The 17,923-nt window shown below is 37.8% G+C and overlaps 1 protein-coding gene across 1 annotated transcript; it reads right to left on the reverse strand.

Annotated features, from left to right (window-relative positions):
* Positions 1–1,505: 1,505 nt before the first annotated feature.
* On the reverse strand, positions 1,506–10,827 carry klhdc4 (kelch domain containing 4). The gene is made up of 12 exons (XM_081355800.1): positions 10,530–10,827; positions 10,352–10,443; positions 10,192–10,270; positions 9,252–9,350; positions 8,900–9,036; positions 7,247–7,339; positions 6,649–6,811; positions 4,637–4,715; positions 4,304–4,512; positions 3,561–3,969; positions 2,956–3,078; positions 1,506–2,371 (listed from the first exon to the last, which is right to left on the reverse strand). The coding sequence occupies exons 1-12, from the start codon at positions 10,626–10,628 to the stop codon at positions 2,199–2,201; spliced, it is 1,755 nt and encodes a 584-aa protein (XP_081211926.1). The 5' UTR covers positions 10,629–10,827; the 3' UTR covers positions 1,506–2,198.
* Positions 10,828–17,923: the final 7,096 nt, after the last annotated feature.

Below are 17,923 nucleotides of genomic sequence, written 5' to 3' on the forward strand. Positions count from 1 at the left end.
CGCTATTATTCAGACTTTTGAGGCCATTAAGATTTTTTTTTTTTTAAGATGTCTCATTTGCACACCAATGTTGCAATTATTTGATCAAAAATACAGTAATAACAATTATATTGTGAAACATTTCTTATTATTATCAATATAGAAAACAGTTGTGCTGCTTAATATTTTTGTGGAAAGCATGATTTCTTTCAGTATTCTTTGATAAATAGAAAGTTTTAAAAAACAGCATTTATATACATATACATACATATATACATATATATATATATATATATATATATATATATATATATATATATATATATATATATATATATATATATATATATATATATATATATATATATATATATATATATATATATATATATAGTTGTTTTTTTCTTATTTCAACCCAAAATCAAAAGACAGGAATATTTTGCGAGGTTCTACTGGGCAGATGCTTTCTGAAACTTCATTGTTACTTTTGGTCAGAAAATGATCATTAAATGGCTCCATTTACAAGCCTATTCAAACTGTGTCCAAACAAATTAGCTAATGTGAGGAAAAGTGTCCCCAAGCTATAGAATTAGTCAAGCCTCAATTATGAATCATTATCTTTTATCAAACTCTCTTTCTGATTGGTTCAGCGGACTAATGAGGTCATAAAGACAGCCACTAGGTAAATAGATGGAATTAATCAACTAATGTGACCTACAAACATCTTCGTAAATCTTAAAGAACTAGCAATTCTGTCCCCGTTTCTCCTTATTTAAATGTCTTTCTCTCTCACACACACTCACTCTTCTGACACGTCTCTGACGACAGCAGTTTTATGTGCTCCAGGACGTCAGAGCAGCGTTTTAAAAATGGTGACTTTTTAGTTATTTATAAACTCTGTCTTTTTAAAAATGAAATCCAGAGTTTTAAAAAAAGATGGAGAGATGGAGAGAGAATGAGGGGAGATGAGGAGACAGTTGGCTGCGTAATCGTAACCTCATCCATCTCTCTATCCGCCATTTATTATTCATTAGCTTCTCATTCTACATCGCTCATTCTTCACAGCCAACAAAAAAATAGGTCAATGTGGGAAGCGCCTTTCATTTGGAAACTGTGATTGCCGCCTGGCCATCCTCTTTAGCTTTCTTTAGCTCAAAGTCTTGAGGAAACTTTCACAAAACACAACAAAATCTGTTCTGATATTTGTCGCTATTATCTCTCACGTTTATAAAATTAGCTTTTTGCCACCCCATCCGATTGTTTTACCGGTGGCAAGAGTATTTTGTAGTTTTTCCTTAAAAAAAAGTTTTTTTTCCAGTGTTGTTATTGTTTACTAAATCTGTTAAAATTGTTTTGATTAATTTAAATGAAGTTAAATAAAAAATTTACTTAAAAAAAAGCGTCAATGAAAAATAGAAATCTTGATCACATGAAATTTAAAAATATGTTAAAATAGAAAAATTAAAAAAGCTCATTTAAAATATTAATACATATGATAATAGTATATTAACAACAACACTGCTTTTATCCTTATGACAGTACATTTATTCAGCTTTTTTACCCCTCTTGTGATTTCATTCCTATTAATTGTGTTTAGAGCACTCAATTGCAGGAAAGTACAATAAAAAGACAAAAAAAGGTTTCCTAGTCAAGCTACTGATGATAAGGAGTAAAAAGTTAGGGTAAAAGTTGTTCAAAGAGAGTAACACTCACTAAGCTTTCCTTTAGTAGACGTTATTATCTCTTTAACTCAATTTGTTAATGTCACGTATGTGAGAATATAAAAAATATTTCTTGAAATATTCACTTTTATAAATCCATTTTTGATAATCACTAGTCAGGGATAATGGCACTTAAAGTGCTCATTGTTTTTTACTCACAAATGGCTTCCAAATCTGTTCAGAAAGGGTCATGGAAAGCAGAGAAAAAACAATACTAAATGCAAATAATAGAACTACTGTGATGGAGAAATAATAATAAGGACAAAATGGTGAAAAAAGAGGTAAGGCCGTGTTTTATAAACATTAAAGTCAGAAGAACATGCTTTAGCTGCTTTTAAAACTCAAACACACATCCATTCATTCTCTTTTGTTCACTTTCTCACACACACACACACACACACACACACACACACACACACGAGAACACATATACATTCTCCTTCTCACAAACAAACACTTTAATTATCTTAGCACACACACACTTAAACATGTTTAATCTCATTCCTGATCCTCAAAGACCACCTTTGCCATGGCGTGGGCGACCTTTTGTACTTTCTTCTCTTTGGCATCAGGACCCATGTTTGCTCTTGCCAGACCTAGCCAATACTTCTCAGTCCGTGTTTGATAATCCGCAAGAGCTTCTCCGGGATTTACTGGGGGATGGTCCGCATCTAATAGAGAGATACAGAGAAAATGTCAACACCTGTTCAGATTACCGCTTCCGCTTTCTTTAAAAATCCCTAAAATATACCTTTTTGTTCACCTCAACAACTTTGGTATTGCCACTTGATGTTCAATGTAAAATCTGGGACCTGAAGTACTGAAATGGAGATACTTTGAACACGAAACACCCCTGATAAGGATGATGAGGCAACAAAGTCTCTTTGTTTAGCATGCTACCCAACCATTAGGCAGCCACAAGCTAACAATCAGTGATGTTATTACAACTGACAAGCGAAACAGGCATCTAACAATAATGAATTTAAGCGAGAAGGACCCCAAAGCAAAACACACAGCTCTGGTTGTCAAAGAGGATCAGTGGATGTTGATCTGGGTCTTGGCAGCTAAACCCTTGGTCATGTCTACCTCATGGACCTGACCCAAATCATGGCCTGATCATTAAAGGAAAATGTGTGTGTCCAGGGATGGGCTTTAAATTGCTTAAATGGGTATGAAACAGACTATCAAAATACTTTTCCCTGTCATAAATGTGTATGAACTTTAAAATTAAGAGGACAGTGGCAAAAATACATACCTTCTTCACCCTCCTCTTCAGATTCCTCCTCTTCTTCGTCATCTTCCTCCTCATCACCTCCCTTTGCCTCCTCTTCTTCATCTTCATCTTCCTCTTCTGATTCTTCCAGCCACTCCTGCGTCTCTAAAATAAGGAATTTAGCGCTCGAGTGTGGCAATATCAAAATACTGTTGGCATACTTGTTGCCACTGACCATTTATATGTGACGTTAGTTTGAACAGCAGTCTATAAGAACTTTTAGCATTCTCTGAAAACTGTGGATATAAACCATTCAACAACAGAGCACTTAAAAGAAAAACTGAACAAAACAGAAAAACCTTGAAATATACAAAACTATTTGCAACCTATATAGACAGATAGATAAATACATAGACAGACAGACAGACAGACAGACAGATAGATAGATAGATAGATAGATAGATAGATAGATAGATAGATAGATAGATAGATAGATAGATAGATAGATAGATAGATAGATAGATAGATAGATAGATAGATAGATAGATAGATAGATAGATAGATAGATAGATAGATAGATAGATAGATAGATAGATAGATAGATAGATTGATAGAACTAAGGGAATTCTGGGGCTCTTTCCACTTACTGGGGTCCATTTCCACTAGGACGTCCCACAGGTCCATCTTATGCAGGTCCAGGCTATAGAGATCGCTGAGGGTGAACTGCCGATCTCCCACCTCAAACATACCGCCATACAAGTACAACTTCCCGTGCTTTACTGTTGCCATGGCGCTAGAGCGAGGACAGGGCTCCACCAGGGAAGCCATTGCAGCCGCCTCCACCTCTTCGTCATCCTCCTCCTCCTCGTCCTCAATGTCCTCCTCTGCGTTTGCGGCTGGAATCACTTCCTTGATGGTCATAACCGTTCCGTCCTCGGCGACAATCTCTTTAACAATCTCGGTGGGACCCTGTGCCTCCTCTTTCTCCTCTTCAGTTTCATTCGTCTGTTCTACCTTCGCCCCACGGCGCCTCTTCTTCTTTTCTGACTTGTTGCCCTACCAAGAAAAGTAAAATATATTATATATATATATATATATATATATTAAAAGTTCAGATGCAAAAGCCTCTAAGTGCCATCTGAAATTTTCTTCTAGAATGATCATTTTTATCAAGCTTGTATATTTAAGTTCAGTAATTTCACTTAAATGACAATTCATAGGTAATTTTCATTGCCATTTAAGTGAAATTACTGAACTTAAATATACGAGCTTGATAAAAATGATCATTCTAGAAGACAATTTCAGATGGCACTTAGAGGCTTTTGCATCTTAACTTCATATATTAATGTCTCTATTCAGGGGCTTAACTAAAGCAAAACGTCACACCAACCTTTAGCTGGGCAGGAAACCACCGATTTTTGTTGATATCATAAAAGTAAAGGTCATTAAAGAAGTCTCCTTCCAAAGACTCCTCATCTTCCTCATCGCAGACGCCACCAAAGAGGAGCGCTCGGCCCCCGGGGCCCACAGCCAATGAGAAGCCAGAACGAGGAGGGGGCTTCACTCCTGCAGGGTTCACTCGCGTCCATGTCCACTTTTCTGCAGGACAGGGGCCAAAAATCATGAGCTTCTCTTTTTCTCAGAAATGGGAAAGTGTATGGAGAAATGGAGAGAAAAGCTGCCCACATTAAACAAGCGATCACAGAGGCTCTAATTATGGTACCTTGCTCCTCTTTGCCTTCCCTCCTCAGCAGGAACATGTCAGAATGGATGGTTCCTTTATCCACATCCTTCTTCGCTCTCTGGAAGAGAAAAGCGGCCATTACCACCTACGTCTGTTTACTCTTGTGGGTTTACTCAAGGACAAGCTCCTGGAAATGACAGAATGCCTTGCTCTCTGTGTAGAGCAGTTGAAGTTGGCATCAACATGCTCATGCAAAGCGAGGCTAAACACAACATAGCTTACCTAATGATGGACAAATAAGGCAAAAACATACTTTTAAATGAATTCCACAAACTTGCATGTCAAATATGGAGGTGCTGAATATCCCCATTTTAAGCCTTTAAAATGAACAGCCTTCAATTCAATTGTCATGTTCATATTTTGTTGCATAATATTGGAATAGTTGGCTGTACAAATTAAGGCACTGTAAAATAGTTTATGTGACCAGACATCAATAGGATTTATAATAATGTGGCAAGTTGCTTAGCAACTCTTACCATGATTTATTGGACATGTAATTAAATTTACAAAAAACACAGTATTCCCACAGTACGTATATTATAGTAGGACCACTATAGTAGAAAGTGAATATTTTGATATACTTAAAAATACTGTGGTCAAAGCTGAATTTTCAGCATCATTACTCCAGTCTTCAGTGTCACATGATCCTTCAGAAATCAATCTAATATGCTGATTTCCTGCTCACTATTATCAGTGCTGGTAAAATTATAGTATATATTTATATATATTATTTATACCATGGTCTGTTTGAATACTCAAATTCTGATTGGCTGGAAGGTGTGCAATAAAACCGTTTAATGCACAGGTAGGTCCAAGTCAGTTGAATCACCAGTCTATATCAATGCACTGTTTTCATTGAAGCGCACACATACATACGTAACATCACACGCACACAGAAAGTGTAGCACACACACAGAAACATTCAGAAGCACCGAAACTTATCAACGTTGCTCCGCGACTTTTAGTAATAAAATAGTTTTGCAACTGAATCGCTACATATTTCTCAGCAAGGAAGGGGGATACATCGCATTTTTTGCAATTAAAGTCATAGCTTTGTTGTTCATGGAGAGAGAGATGCTAAATAGACACAGGTACGCATCTCTCTCTCTCCATCTCTCTCTCTCTCAATAATTAATTCAAATAAATGCTATAATCCATTTATTCAAATAATTGTAATCTTACGCACTACTTTATCTCTGTGTCTGATTCAAAGTGGAAAGAATGCTAGATCTAACGAGACAAATACGTAAATTAACCAATTTAACTTGGTCTCTGCGTTGCCTGGACAGAGAAACTCATGTTTATTTGTCAGCAAAAGCTTTGCGTCATCAGCTCTCAGGGCTTTCGTGAAAACTACAGATTGCGAATTTTTAAATCCCCACCCACGGACAGTTGGATGACTCGGATAGAGAGAGCAATACTTTGTTCATGATGGTCATCCAGTTTGAAATGTTGAGTACAAACACAGAGGTTTTTCTGATTTTCCATTGCAGAGTTCTCTCCGTATTTCTGATTCTTTGCAGCCTTTAGCCACTTCCTACAACCCGCTGGATCCTCACTGGAAACCGAAAGTAACTCACTGCTAAACATTTACTCTATAAATTCTTGCACCCAGGAACAAGTCGACACCATTATGACTAAAAGTTTGCTAAGAAGTATTTCCTACTGAAGCAAGGCGGTATTTGACTCTGGTCAACCATATCCATAGCAGTCTGGTGGGAGTGGCCTCGGATGGCAACACGCCCTGTGAATTATGAGTGTTGAAGTTCTTACCTATTTGGCAAAAGGGAAGACAACAGCCTTTTTTTTTCTGTTGTCTCTAGTCAGGTAGCACCGATTTAAAAAAACTAAATGTTTTGCATTTCTTCTGTATATGCAGCCTAGTTTTATTGAAAGCCCATTTTGCCAGCAGTGAAGAACCCCTTTAAGTGTAAAATCTGAGTTATCAATTGCAGTGTGAATAAAATCACAGCAATAACCAAAACACATACCGATTTGGAGTATCCGCCATAGATGATGACGCCATTGCCGTCGGGAGTGGGGGTCATTTGACAGGCTGAACGTGGACAGGGGCCAGTTCCTGTGGGCTGGAGGCGGCTCCATGTCAATGTGTCCAGGTTAAATGCATGGATATCATTGTAATAGATATAATCCCTGTAGAGCAGAGAATAGAGAATATTCAAACAGTATTAATGTTCATTTGAATATTGATTTCCAATATATCTATATGTGTATGTATATGTGTGTGTGTGTGTGTGTGTGTGTGTGTGTGTGTATATATACAGTATATATATATATATATATATATATATATATATATATATATATATAATATTGATATTTAAATCCAATATTCAAATTAACATACTATATTGTTAATTAATATTATTTCCAAGGTAATCTCATCTAATAACTAAATACATTCACTGCATATATTAATTCATATTCTTATACACATTTTTGGAACCTGTAGCCAGGGACGCAGATCTCATTCCCGCTTCAGGGTACAACAAAAAGTTTAAATTTTCCTTACAATACTGATTTTAATAATGACAAGTTGAAGACGGGGACCTCTGCATCTGCCTGTACCTGGTGCTCTCATGGAAACCTCCAAACACAAGAAGCTGTCGTTTGCTCAGGACCATGCGATGTCCGCTCCTGCCAGACGGAGCGCCAGGAGCTCTGAGAGGACAAAGCAGACATATTTCAAAACAGGTGGTCAGGATGCCAAGTCTAAAGTCAATCCTGTTAGTTTAGGGATAACCTCTATAAACTCTAGTCACAGAATGACGACAAAACAGTGGACAGACGTTAAAGCCCCTGCTGAGCTTCCATAAAGAGTAAATACAATTAGACTTCCATTTCGACTTAATGAATACGGTCTTCATAAATGGATTGCGTTACTATCGAGATCCTATTATCGTTTTCTTTAATATTTTATATTCGTTTTTATTTTTCTATTTTCCATTTTAATTAACATTTCAGTTATTTTGTTGTGTGTTTTGTCATTTCTAATAGGTATTGCTTTTTAAAAATGTCTATATAGTTTTTTCGGGGTTTTTTTTAGGTATTTTTATTTGAGTACATCAAAAGTTATGTTTTTTATATCTGATTTCAGTTAACATTTATTTTATTTCATATAAAAAAATTTGTTTAGTTTTTTTGGTCTTAGCTTTAGTTTTAGTTAGTCACCATAAAAACAAAAATCAATTCTTATTTTTATTTTTTTTATCAAATATTGCAGTATTTATTATACATTATAATGCCGTTTTCCTTGCTTTACGTCAAAAAAAAAAAAAAAAAAAAAACCTTCAAATTCTGATTCATGCCGACTTTAAAGGACTCATAACATGGATTTGTTTTATGTTTAATGTTAATATATAACAATATAAGTTTTGCGATCCATGACACCATTAAAAATAAAGCATCCACTTGTTCCTGACGCTGGTATCATTCTGAAGTCTCTACAGAAATTAGTAAATGAGCCGTTTAAACAGGAGGCATCAAAGTGACCGTAACTTTACGCTTCAATTTATTTTTCCATACGTCCTATCGTTGGCAGACACACGTGCATGGAGTATGTCAGAAACTGAACAAACATCTGTATACTGTATCCAGTGTCGACAGCGTCAGTGATAATAATGGGTTATATTTGCATTTGACGCGACACATCCCTCACATCCGGTGTAGGCAAGAGTCAGGTGTTAAGAGACTGTCCACCAGAAGGCGGGGGCCTATGGTGTGATGATGAAAAACTATTCGCTAATGTCTTGCTCTGGAGGCAGGCATATGCAAATATATTTGCCCATATGATATCACATATAAATGATATCAGAAAATATTTTAAGCAGAAAAAAGCTATATTTTTGCTTACTATTATGCTATTATATATTATATTATGATGAAAGATTGCAAAAACAAACCTTTTAAGTAGTAGTATAACATGCACTAAAGAATTTTGATATACCGGTATATTATGGTACTGAATTATTACCTTTTTATCAACTATAGTATTGAAGATAATAAAAAATAATAAAAAAAAACTAGTTTTGCTTGTGTAAATAGGGTATTTTATGGTGTCATGTCTCTTTAAACACATTTTAACAGCTTTTGGCTTGCAAAAACTAAATATGTGAGGATGGTGTCTAGATATTAGCTCAGATTGCATTGTCTTTCACTTGTAATACATTGTTGAGTATTGCATAGTCCACAGTGAGTTGACAAAAACAAAACAGTACTTACTTGATTTGCTCCCATGTGCGTGTCCCCAGGTGAAGCACCCACAGATCTTTATAGTGATAGAACTGCTCGCCGTCAGGGGACGCAAACTCCCCCCCAAATATCCACATCTGCCCCCCACCCTGGGGAACTACCACTGCCTGCAGGGAGATGGAGAGAGAGCTACAGAAATATGCTTGAGATAATGATTATAATGTAAAGACAGTCTGACCCCTGGTGGTGAAGTCTGTAATAACATGTCCTTCATTACCTACATAGAACATGGTTCCTTTGCTGCATCATGCTTTTTGTTCATACATTTTCTGTCATAAAATAAATATTATTTTTAGATATTTCAAGTGTGCTAAAGAAGTACCTGTTGAGCGCAGCGTCTTGGAGGAGGGTTCGGGATCTCTGCCTTCACCCAGGTGTTCTTCTTAATGTTGTAGAAGAATAATTCATTGTACAGAAAGGTCTGGAAGAATGGAAACATTTAAGTGACATCAAGTCAAGGTTTTTTTGGGAAGGATATAGTTTGCACATAGTAATTATCAACCACAGCCTTCACAGTTTCCATTTAAACACATAATATATCGGCTGATCTGTACATGTGTAAATTTACATTGAATTTTTTTATTTAAGTCTATTAGTACAGGGGTTTTCAATCTTTTTGATGCCACAATCACACTCAAATATATACAACCTCATGCAACCCCATCCTAAAACTTAAAAGCCAGCTATATATTTTCATGTATAAAGACATAATTTATACTGTGAAAAGTGTGTACTGTGTATGTAAAAATATTATTTGGAAAATATTTCGTTTCATACAATTGTTTTTTTCCTACACTATAATACTGTCCTGTTAGATGTGTTATTTTTTTATTGCATTTGAATAGAACTTTTATTTAATTTGATCAATTTTTACTTTGTTAGGCTAGTTAGTCAACTAGTTTAATCTTTTTTAGTTATTTAAAAAAAAATTCCCTCACTGTTTTTCTCTGAAAACCCCTGTGTAATGAACAACTGTGGCATTTGATATAAACTATGGTTTAATTTACAATGGTACTGTTTTGTAAGGGATATGATATGATCTGTGCTGGAAAATAAACTGGTATCTGATTTTCTAGTTGGTCCAAGCTGGTCATTACCTGGTAGACCATCTTGTACCAGCACCAAACCAGAATAAGGTGGTCAAGATGGTTTTTGAAACATGACAGTTGATTGACCAGCTAATGACCATCTTAGATCAGCTAGAAACCAGCTCCAAAGCATAGCTACACATTCACCAACAGGCGTGCAATTTAAAAACCTACTTTCTTCCCATTGAAAAATTCCCCTCCGAATAAAATCAGCTCGTCTTTTTCAGGATGCGCACATAGAGAGGCGTTCAACCTGCGGAGAGAACGAGCTGTCAGTCAAATCTCACAGTAACAGTCACGTGATTGATTCACACCTGTACACATGAACGCGCACCTGGGTGACGGAGGGTCACATGCACTCTCGATCACCTGCGTCTTTTTCGCGTCCAGAGACTGAAATTCAGCTATTAAAGCCTCTAAATCCTCCTATTTCAATAAAACACAGAACAAAAGTATTGTTTTCTGACATGTATTCTGGTTTAGAGTGTTTGTGTTGGTATAAATTCCCTCACCTCTTCTCTTTTCGATCGTTTTGACACCTTCTTCTCCATTTTGGCGGCGGTTTTCTCCGCTCCTTTCACTTTCTTTTCTTTTTTACCCTTTTTACCCATTTTGAATGCTTTAGAGAACGCAGAATGAAATAAGCGTGACAATTACAGCCACATGGAGATTTAAATGAACTACAAGACGGACGTATGATGCACTTCCGCCAACAACACGCTCGACGGTTTGTTGTGAACGCTCCTGCGCTACAGCGACACTTGCTGGTCTGGGTGAGCTGCTGTGAATTGCAGTACACTGTCCAATAGTAACTTGTTTTCACTGATATATCACAAATAGCTAAAACTAAACATCACTAAAAATGGAAATAGCTAAAAAAAATCTTCCAGTCATAGGCCCTACGTCTTGGAACGATATACTGCACAATATCATGCAGCAAACAGCAGGGGGCTTTGGTCATATATTATATGGATATAGTGTTTTATAATTCGCTGACACAGAAAAGGTCATATAAATGTCAAATCATGTATGAAGCCTCTACATTCCCCTGAACAATGTGGAATGTGTTAACAGAGTGAACTTATAAGGTTTACATTCGTTTACCATGGGACCACTCCTACGGGCCCTGACCCACATGAAGCTCTGTTTCCCATTCTCCTCATAACTGTGACACTAATTAACACGCATGTCCCATGCAAAGCTTTTTCCATAATAATTTTTCCAAACACTACTCGGCACGTTTCAGTGTTACGCAACGGTCCAGGAGGCCAGAGGAAATTAAAATGATCTGAATCTGTGAGAAATATCCTCTCGTACTGTTGACACTCAGGAGCAGAGGAGATATCCTTATCAGACGGGCACTCTTATTTATTACTAGTCAGTACTATGTATGTGCAAGAGAAACTGTATGAAATGTCATTGGTTTTCTTTACACACTGTGGAAACAGTTGGCCTCAAAAAGTGAAAAATGAGACCATGAAAATAGGCTTTAAAGTGATCCCAAAAAATGTGCAATTTTAGTGAGTATAACAGTGCATCTGTGCATTTTGATTTTAAAATCTCCCAAGCAAAGTAAAAAACAAAACTAAAAACAACCTTGGTTAGTAGATATGGCGCACTGTCCCTTTTAAATCTTTCTAACATAAAGGACAAATAAAAGTCTGTTGCCAAGCACATGACTGCTTGAATCTTTCTTCAAGTCACCTGACTGCCATTGTGAGGGTGGAATTGTGACCTTCAGTGAGATTTTTCTAATTATGTGTGTGTGTGAGCCTCTCTGCCTCCAGACTTCCAGTCATACGTCTCACCCCCACACCTTTTGACCTCTGTCTCTCCACCCCTTCCAGTCCCACCCTCCTGTTGTTTTTTTGTCCAGCCATGCGTTTTCCGTAAAAACAAATGGTGCAGAAGGACACGAGGCCTGTCAGGAGTGATTTCTCTGCTTCATTTCTTGTATATGAGTGCACAACAAGCAGGATCACTGAGGACAGATATGATTATTTGCAATATGTTAAAGAGACATGCTATATACTTTTGTATCCTTTTTTTTTTAACCTTTATCATGTTAGTCTTAGTTTTGCACCAAAAACAGACATAATTTTGCAATACATGACCATTTCGCACCCTCTTTTTACCCTTAGAAAGCTTTACTTTTAAGACTTCTTTATGTAAAATGATTGATATGGGTGGCTAACTTCCGAACACCGACATTGTTCAAGTTGTTTATCAGAAACTTGCTAAATACTTAACAAGTGTTGATATGTAAATGTAGGTGGTCATTTGTTCAAATGTCAACATGTTAGTGTGGTCTTGTCTCGTGTAACCAGACCTTCAGACTGATGGCAGAAGGTCTGGACTCCATCGCAGCTTTCATTGGCCAAGGACCGCCCAGAGGCCGTCTGATTGACATGTACAGCAACCAATCACAGTTCGGTCCCGGATGACCTTCTACTTCCACCATTTATGAATGGAAGTGAAGCGACGCAAGTGACGCCGGTACGTCACGTGACAGTAGTACATCCGAATTTCATTCATACTACCCATATTCATACTGTATAGAGCATACTGTATGGTCACAAAGTAAATTCAAATTCAAATGTAGTACGTACTCAGTATGTGATTTTGGACGCAATTTGTGTGCCATATGCATCAGACGTTCAACCAACGGTCCTTAGGCTGAGACTATAGTGTGCTCATGGTTGACATTATAGCCATGATTACATTAGCATATTGCTAAGCTAACTAGACACTCTAAAATCTATAGAGCAATTAATGTAGTGCAAAATAGTCCAATTAAAATTAGACTAACAATGAACAATAATTATACAGCATCTTAGTTCGTGTTAATTTCAACATTTACTAATATATTATTAAAATCAAAAGTTATATCTGTTAAGATCACTTAATGTACAGTGAACTACAAAGAAGAACTGAATTTTATTCACTAAAATTAACAAGGATTTTGCTCAATGTTAGCTAATGCATGTAGTGCTTTGCTCACAGTCAGACTCAGAGCCACGTCAGTCTACCTGAGGTAAATAAGAGGTTCGAGATCCTGAAATATATTCAAGGGCCGCCCGCCTATGTTTGCTAGAAGGTTACAAGCCAATCACAATAACATGAATCACCACACTGAACACAGAACTGGAATTGTGACAAAATTGGTAAGATTTTTAAATGTTTTTGAGAAGTCTCTTATACAGTATGCTCACCAAGGCTGCATTTATTGGATAAAAAAATACAGTAAAAACAGTACTATTGTGAAATATTATTATAATTTATAATAGCTGTTTTCTATTCTAACAATATTTAAAAATATAATGTATTCCCTGTGATGCGAAGCTGAAGTTTCAGCATCATTACTCCAGTCAGTGTCACATGATCATTCAGAAATCATTCTAATATGATGATTAGCTGCTGAAGAAACATTTCTTATTATTTTCAATGATGACAATATTTGAATGGAAGGTTCAAGTGAACAGCATTATCTGAAATAGAAGACCAAAACATTATGAATGTCTATAATGTTATAACTATCACTTTGCTCAATTTATATTTTATATAAAACAGTTTTGTCTGCCGTGTTACCTACCATACACTAAATTAATAATTTTCGAATAAAAAGGTATTGCAGTTATTGACATTGTATGTCCATGTGTGTGTGTGTGTGTGTGTGTTTACCTGAGAGAAATAACTCTGTTGCTTTAGTCTCTTGGCAACAGGCAAATCATCAGTAATTTCTCTCTGGTTCAAAGATAACATCATTTGTTTCCACAATGTTCAATATTTTCATTATGGTCAATTTCCGATCTCATCTCATTTCTTTATATCACAGACATCTCTGTGGTCACGATTCTAATACAGAAGCCTTTTGTGCAGCTGATATTGGGATGGAGCGGAGGGTCTGGTTTCTTTGGTAATGCAGGCTCATTCGCACACAAGTGCACACAGAACCCTGTTCTCCAAGATGTACATCACAGCAAACACGTAGGTGTAAAATCACATGTGTTCCCTGACACTGAGACCATAGAAGTTTTGAGCAGTGCAGATAGGGGCGATGAAGGGGTAATATTAGCTGTTTCAAAAACTAGTGTGCTGCCTATGTAGGGAGCATTCACAAAGGCTTCCAAAAAGGTATGCTTGTTCTTTTTACCAAATAAAAAGGCAGCATCACATCCTTAGTGTACATGGACATCCCAAAATGCATTGTGACAAGCTCAGTGAAAAAAAATAAAAATAAACATTTAGAAAGCAGATGATTCAAGAAATGTCGATTACAAAAATACTCACATTTCATGCAATACCAAAAATATCACTAAAAGTATTTGGTAACATTTACATTTTACATGTAACTAACAGGAGCCGTTGATTCTTTGACTTCAAACAAGGACATAGCTTACCTGACAGGTTCTCCAACATTTCATAAAAAATTGGAAAATAACTGCAGATCTGACTTATGTGTCAATGTAGCAAGTGTGCTTTAAGAATAATTTGTGATTCCACTTGTCATGACCATTTTTGGGTCTTCCTTTCCGTCCGCCATGCTGATCTGGGGGTGACGCACTTTATTTCTTCCCAGTCTGCATGAGAAATCATAGCGGTAGGTCACGCAAGTTTATGTGCTGATTAAACAAGGCCGTATTTCTTGTAACTGATTGTTTTATATGTAATACTTGTATAATCGTGACTTTAACCCCCGCTGTAGTGGACACACATATGTTTTATTTATTATTTTTATTTCTATATTAATTTTATCCTTTATTAATTACAGTGTGTCGTGCATTGCTGCCGCACGCTGCTCTAAAGTGCTGAACAAGTCCTCATATACTGTTCTGTTACTGCAGGTACATGAATTATTGTTGTATGTTCTGAAAATGTGTTTTGTAAAAGTTTATGCCCCAGTCTGCATGAGAAATCATAGCGTGTGTCGTGCATTGCTGCCGCACGCTGCTCTAAAGTGCTGAACAAGTCCTCATATACTGTTCTGTTACTGCAGATCAAATAAAGAGAATTGAGAGACGAACTACAGCGTTCATGAGTATTACTCGAAGCCTAACACAACGCAGATAACACACCGCTACAACTGGTGCCGTGATCGTTGCTTCACTTTTCGTGGGACCAGGCTGGTACAGACGCGAGTGAAGGAGTTGCCGGGGTGATGGGCGAACGAGCGCCGCTGCAACGTGACTGAGCGCTGCACGTGACTGAGTGGATGAGAGGTTCGCCTTTGGTATATGAGATGTGAACTGAACGATCTGATTCCAGGAAACTTTTGAAGTGTCAAAGGGGACTGAAATATTTTGATGATTGAAGTTAATTATAGCCTATTGTAATTTTTTATTTTTATTTGGTAATTACAAAAAAAAAAAAAAAAAAGGAAAACAATCAGAAGTAGTATTTTAATTTGATTGTCAGAGACTAATATGGAGGGTTTTAATGGACAGATGAATGTGGGCAGAGGGAGAGGTGTACTGAGGTTCATGCAAGCCCATCAGACAGGTGGGGCTGATAAAATAAGTCCACTTTCATCAACCCCTATTAACACAAGACATGCTAATATGCCGACGCCCACTGTGTCTCAGTCTTGTGCCATTTCAGATGATTCTGTACAGTTCTCTGATGTAACCACTGTACCAGTGACTCTGATAAATGACATAGTAAAACAAATAGGTAGCAGCATTGGGCAGAACATCCTTTCCTGTCTTGAATCTGGGGGTTTTGGCCAAAACAGGCAAAGTGATTCAACTATTAATGTAAGTGACTTGTCAAAAGTCAGCTTAGTTGTTAAGCAAGATGTAAATGAGCCCCCGTTTTTCAGAGGTGATGGGGAAGAGAAAATTTGTGTTGACGAGTGGGTGGAGACCGTAAAAATATGTTTGAGAAAACATGCAGTTCCCTTGAAAGACCAAGCCGAAGAGGTACTGACAAAGCTAAAGGGCAAGGCACGTGATGTAGTTAAAGTAGGGCTGAGAAGTAACCCACTGATTGACCTCAGTAATGGTCCAAAGCCAATTTTTGACCTGCTAAAACAACACTGCAGTGATACTGTATATTCATGCATGCCGTTGGCAGATTTTTACGCCACTCTGCCTTTAAAAAATGAGAATCCATTCGATTACTGGATTAGGCTGCATAATGCGATCGACATTGCTGGGGAAGGACTGAAAAGACAAGGAAAAACTCTTGATGACCCCTTGCATGAGGTCACTGTAATGTTTATTCGGAACTGCCCTGATCCAGAGCTGGCTCTGATATTTAAGTGTAAGCCACTGGATGAATGGAATGCAGCTGATGTGCAGATTAGACTGGATGAGTATCAGAGGGAGAAGAAGCTAAAAGAACGCAAGTCTAATGTGCATGTGAGTAACATTGTGTGTCATGCCCAGTCAACCAATGCTTTGTATGCTCAAGGTATGGAGAAAAGTGCAGCAGTAGCTCCAACTCAGGATACCGAGCGCAGTAGTCAGGATCAGTCTTTGAGTCACATGATCAGACTGTTGGAACGAGTTTTGGACCAGAGTTCTTACCAGCAGCCGACTAGAGTGAACAGACCTCAACATAAAGTACGAAGTAGTGTAAACAAACAAAATGTTGCATGCGAAGTATGTGGGGATGCAAGTCACGATACTTTTTCACACTGTCGAATTAACCGCTTGTGCTTTAACTGCCATGCCCCTGGCCACAGAGCATCATCCTGTTCCGCCGGGACCGGCCCTAAACCAAATGTTCAACAAAGCGGTCCTGACTCAGCTCAGTTGGGAAACTAGATGGCCCACATGCGGAGGGGACTAGTGGTGGGCCGTGCATAATGTCCCCTGATAATGAGGATATCGATTTAGCATCTATATATTCTGAGTTTTGCAGTACTGTTGACGACAAGACTAAAGTGATTTTTCAAAATGTTCAGAGACTTAACACAAATGATGATCTGTTCTTTACTGATGTTTTAATACAGGATGTTATTTTGCTTCGAGCCATGATTGACAGTGGGTCTATGGCCTGTACAGTTAGTACTCAAGCTCTGTCCAAACTCATAGAAGCAAAAGTACTTACCCCAGATGACATATCTCCAACAATACTCACACTGATTGGCTGTGGTGGTCAGAAAACGAGCCCACTGGGAGTGTGTGATGTACAGATGAAAGTGTTCGACTGCTCCTTTTCTGTACCTGCTTTAATTGTTGAGGGGCAGAATGCTGACTTAATTTTGGGGAGTAATGTCATAAAACATATCATTCACGACATGAAAATCTCTAGTGATTTCTGGGGGAGGGTATTTGAATCACAGAGCAAGGACTCTGATACAAAAGCTTTGATTCAACTTTTGAGCAATGTTGAGTCATGGAAAGGGGCAGAGCCACCTAATAAAGTAGGAACTGTAAAGCTGAAACATGCTGTCACTCTTGAGCCCATGAAAGAACATATAGTGTGGGGAAAATTAATTAGTGACAAAACCCTATCAGCAGGCAGTACAATTGTTGTGGAGCCCAGCACAGCGCGCACTGCACCGAGAAATGTGCTGGTGGGCAGGATAGTTGTGTCCTTATGGGGGGATGGTAGTACGCCAGTCAAAGTTATTAACCCATCGGACAAACCTGTCTGTCTGAAACGCAACTGCAAGTTGGCTGATGTGTACACCTGTATGGCTCTTGAGGACTTTGATGTCGACTATCTTTGCATGTCTGATCAACCGATGAAAAATTTGGAGTGTAATGGATTAGAGACTGACAGCCAAATAAAATGCAGTACTGTGAAATGTGAGACAGGGAGTCAACACTGTGCGCCACATGGGCTCGCTGGCTCAACGCTGTCTAGCCTGGGACTCCATGACGTTGACATAAGCTCAAATTGTTTGTCGCCTTACTGGAGAACGAGGTTGGCTGAACTATTGATCAAGTACGAGTCG

The sequence above is a fragment of the Scardinius erythrophthalmus genome (genome assembly GCF_964197995.2).
Source record: "Scardinius erythrophthalmus genome assembly, chromosome: 24".
NCBI classification, from domain to species: domain Eukaryota; kingdom Metazoa; phylum Chordata; class Actinopteri; order Cypriniformes; family Leuciscidae; genus Scardinius; species Scardinius erythrophthalmus.

Excerpts from the sequence above, each read along its gene's own strand:
- klhdc4 (XM_081355800.1), bottom strand. The coding sequence starts at position 10,628 with ATGGGTAAAAAGGGTAAAAAAGAAAAGAAAGTGAAAGGAGCGGAGAAA. Across the intron at positions 9,037-9,251 it reads CAAGACGCTGCGCTCAACAG|GCAGTGGTAGTTCCCCAGGG; the intron begins GTACTTCTTTAG and ends ATCTCCCTGCAG. Across the intron at positions 6,812-7,246 it reads GGTTTCCATGAGAGCACCAG|GGATTATATCTATTACAATG; the intron begins GTACAGGCAGAT and ends TCTGCTCTACAG.